General features: G+C 54.7%; 1 protein-coding gene across 1 annotated transcript in view; it reads left to right on the forward strand.

The window, feature by feature from the left end:
- Padi1 (peptidyl arginine deiminase 1) overlaps positions 1 to 2,044 on the forward strand; it is a 33,873-nt gene extending 31,829 nt beyond the window's left edge. The window contains exon 16 of the mRNA XM_034504102.2: positions 185 to 2,044. Coding sequence (XP_034359993.1) covers positions 185 to 418 — 234 coding nt within the window. The 3' untranslated portion in view covers positions 419 to 2,044. The remainder of the gene's footprint in view (positions 1 to 184) is intronic.
- Positions 2,045 to 4,463: the final 2,419 nt, after the last annotated feature.

A 4,463-nucleotide genomic window follows, 5' to 3' on the forward strand; every position in this document is an offset into this window, starting at 1 on the left:
TCACCATCTTCTTGCTTATGACTCCCAAATTATAATGGGCACATACCCCACCCCCATCTTAGACCCTAGTTCCTGACCAATCCCTGCTTCTGGCGAGGATGGATCAGCAGAGCCAGAGCCCAGAGGGAGCCCAGAGGTGCGGTGCATCCGCGGCCACTGGGGCACTTCTTCCTCTCTCTTGCAGGTCAACATGGTGGTCCTCGGGAAGTACCTGGGCATCCCTAAGCCTTTCGGGCCCATCATCAATGGTCGCTGCTGCCTGGAGGAGAAGGTGCGCTCCCTGCTGGAGCCGCTGGGTCTGCGCTGCGTCTTTATCGACGATTTTCTCTTTTACCACCAGCTGCTCGGAGAGATCCACTGTGGCACAAATGTGCGGAGGAAACCTTTTACCTTTAGGTGGTGGAACTCCGTGCCCTGAGCCTGCCCGACCACCACCCTTGCTTCCTAGCTGATGGGAGTCCCAGGGCAAGGGCAAGGATCTCAAACCAGCCTCCACCCTCCTGGAGCCTGAAAGCGGGCTGTCTACTGTGGTCAGCTGGGCTCCAGGAGGACAACACACTTCGTTTCTGGAGTCGCCTGTTCTGCCCAGGAAACTATCGCCACTTTTCCTTCTCCCTTTCCCAGCCAGAGCCCCCCAGAGGGTCAAGGTAGGAAGCGGAGCCTGTTCAAGCCGTGGCCTATGTGGCCACGCCCATTTGATCTATTTTCACCCCTCCCCCCTCTGGACACCTCTCTGGAGCCTGAGAAAAGTAATTCTGGAGCTGGTTCAGAAATGCCCACCATGCCAGGACCCTGGGGCAAGAGTGGTTTCATATGACTCTTGGATTGCGTCATGAAAAGGAAGATTTGGGGTGTCCTTTTCCTTAAAGGACCTCAGGCCATCGCCCTCTGGCACCTGTCAGCTCAATGTAGACAAGCAAGGGCAGGAAAGTCCGTCCTTAAAATCGGGCAGGCACAAAAGCCCCTCTAATGCCCAACTCCATCCAGCCCGACCTCTGCAGGATGCTTGTTACCTGTCGGGGCAGCCTTTAATTATGAACCCTGGTGCTTCCTGTTGGAAGACGCTGCGGGGCATAGGGAGGCCCTCGGAAGTCTGCAAGCGTGGGTGGCAGTGGGGAGGGGTGGGCAGGAAGGTCAGACCAGGAAGGCAGAGAGGTTGCCCATCTTGGGGTGGGGAAACCTGAAAGCCTGAGACTCGTGGCTGGGTGTTTGGGGTCCCTGAACTTGAAGGGTGCTAGTCCAGATGTGAAGGGGTGGGGCCCAAGGTATGAGGAGAGGGTGGGGTAGGCCATCAAGTTACATCTGGAGTTGAGGCCTAATTTCCTCTAATAGTCTCTAATTACTCCCTAACCTGCTGCAGGCAGTGGGAAGGGAGGGCCCACAGTCCCCCAGCAGCCCGGGACCCTACACCCTACACAACACTTATACTGCCCCAGTAAACTCCACGGCAGGCTTGTGTCCCCCTTCCACAGTAAGACAGACAGCTAGCCTGGAGGCTATTAGCTCGGTGTGAGGTCACAGAGACGTGTGTAGACAAGCAGGCAGGCAGCCCCCGGCTGCAAGGCATGACTGGCAGAGGCCTGCCAAGGAGCCACCACAGGCTGCTGGATTCTGTCTTTATGTTTTTAGTAGCTTCTGGTCCACCCCAGACTTGAGGCAGCTCCTGTCACTTCGTAACCACTGGACACTCAATTAGTGAAGATTTCCGTGGAACTGTAGGCTAGGCATGGCCAGGTAGGCATTGGCTCTTCCCCCTTTCCAGAAGGTTCTGTGGAACTGGAACCCCATTTGTAGGCTCCCTGCACCAACACCCTCCTCTATGATCATGGCCCGGCTGAGGCTGAGCCACGGAGAAGGAGAAGAAGAAGATAAAGGAGGAAGAGAAGGGTTGGGAGCAGGGCCTGGCCTCTGAAGAGAGGAGACTACAGAGTCCTGGCCATCGAGCATGGGAGCAAGTCTTCAGGCCGCGTGAGGGGGGCTCTAGAGTTGCTGCTCAGGCTGACTGGCCACCCTCGTTCTCATCAATAAAAACATCGTTGTGCATTATTTAAATGGTTGCCTCATTTGCACCTGGGCCTACAGAGAGAGAAGAAAATGAGGGGGCCCTGTTTCCCTGATCTCCACACCCTACCACAGGTCCCTAGGCTCGGTGCCAGCAGGCCTCAGGCAGCCTCTGTCAGCTGAGCAGCCTCCTGAGCTGAGGCAGGTGAGTGCCAGGCAGCAGCTGATTCAACAGAATCCTTGGTCCATGGACACTCCCAGCCCTGCTGCCTGCTTGAGATACTATCTAGGAGGGACCTGCCTCTTCCTCTCCTCTTCCCTTGGCTTTATCTTCCATCTGCTGCATCCCTTGGGGAGGATGGGAAGAGGTAGGGAGGCTGGCTCCTGCTAGCAGAAGGGGGACGATGCTCCAACGTGCTGGGGTCCAGGACATAGGTCAATGCAATCCTGTAGCCCTGATTCTGGTTACCCAGACTTGGTGGTCCGATCTTCAGAGCTTGGAAACATTCTTCTCATCTTACAACACTTGCCGTGACCTCAGACTATACCCTTTGATAGACATTTTAGCACCAGGCTCATCAGGTCCCCAGCACAAAGTGCCAGCACCCTCCTGAGGAGGCTTACCCACTCTCTCTCCACCCATCCCCCACAGGCAGGGGGTTGTCTGGGACTTTATCAAGAATTCTGGTTCTTACCCAAAGCTGAGTCCACAACCCAGCCATTTGCTGGAAACAAGCTGTCCTGGGCCCTGACTGCTTTGGAGAATGTCCTCCCCAGACAGCAAGCCACCACAGAGGGACAGTCATAGGCTCCAAATGTCAGCCTCCAATGGGCGCAGATGGGACCCTAGGAAGAGGATCCTGGTCCCTGCCCTGCCCTGGAGGGGCGAAAGCAGGAGGAGGGAAGAACCTCTTACTCAGCACTTCTGAGCCGCCACAGACATTATCTCTGCTGAGTGGGTGACTGGCCACATTTTCTAGACCTGAGGAAATAGGCCCCAGGAGAAGAGATGGGATCTCACCAGTATGTGGGGCAGCTGATCAAACTCGACTCCTCATCCCAGAGTCCCAGAGTTCCAGGCACCTCTTGCCTCAGTTTCCTCACGTACGAGAGGGCATCCTACGCTGGCACCCTTGGCACCTGATGACATCGTTCACTGCTGTATCATTTACCCCCTTGGGAGGTTCTGACCTCCAACATCAGCAACAGTTAGGAGAGTGAGCCCAGATCTACGTGTGTGTGTGTGTGTGTGTGTGTGTGTGTGTGTGTGTGTGTGTGTGTGTAGTGCCACCAGGAAGACCCTGAGGCAGGAGGAACCTCACTCTAGTCTTACATCTCAAGCTTTTAATTAAGAAAGGCATGCAGGCGACCAACAAGGTGGCCCAGTGTGTGGAGACAGTAACCTCCAAGCCTGACAAGCTGGAAAGGACACAGTAGAAGGAGAGAAGCAAATCCTTCAGCCTCTGCACAGGTCCCATGGCACACATGTGCACTGCCTCCTCCAGAAATATAAAAATCAAATCGATCTAGATATACATATAGATAGAATATTTTTAAAGAAAGCAGGGGCTGGGGGGGGGGGGCTAGTGGGAGCGGGGATGTGACTCAGTTGGTAGAGCCTAGCACGCACGCACGAAGCTCTGGGTTCAATCCCCAGCACCAGATAAAACCGAGTAGGGCGGTGCAGATCTGCAATCCCAGAGCTTGTGAGGCAGGAGGATCCGAGATTTAAGATTGTCCTTAACTTCATAGTGACTTTGAGGTATTTGAGACTCAAAATAAATAAATAAATAAAATAACAATAAAAGGCAAAAAAAAAAAAAAAAGAAATAAAAGAGAGAAAGATGGGTGGGAGGAAGGGAAGGGGCAGGAACAGGAGAAGGGGGAAGAAAGGAGGGGAAAGAGGGAGAGGAGGGAGAGGGGAGGAGGAGGAGAAAAAAGACGGTAAGACTAGTATTTCTCATAGGCTTGCATGGAGAATCCAGGGGCTATCTGCACCTTCAGTTGCTTGCACCAGGGTGAAATGGGGCTTGGCATCCTGCATCCTCAGCGGCCCTTCCAGTAGTGTAAACAGAGGCACGAGGACAGAGAAGGGACAGGACAAAGCCCCGTGTTCCCCTTCGTGTCCTCCCCCTCCCACTAACCAACCCAGATGTGCTGTCCAAGCACCTGTGGGGACTTGTTTTCTCTCCAGCTAGAAATTAACTCCCTTGGTGCCCTGGGGGCACGGGGAGGGGGGGAGCCTCAGGTTCATATGCAAATATCGGCACCCTTCCGGCCAATCCTGAAGAGGGGATTGGCTCTTTGGCCTTTGAGAAGAGGCTTGGCTTCTAGAGCTGAAGCCAATGAGCTTGCGCCCTGGGCTGCAGGGGCGGAGCTGGGTACTTTTAAAGCACATCCTGGGGGACCTCTGGCTAGTGCTGGGTTTGGTGGCCAAAGCCCCCATCCTAGGCCTACCGGGT

This window comes from Arvicanthis niloticus, chromosome 5 (assembly GCF_011762505.2).
Source record: "Arvicanthis niloticus isolate mArvNil1 chromosome 5, mArvNil1.pat.X, whole genome shotgun sequence".
Taxonomy (NCBI): Eukaryota; Metazoa; Chordata; class Mammalia; order Rodentia; family Muridae; genus Arvicanthis; species Arvicanthis niloticus.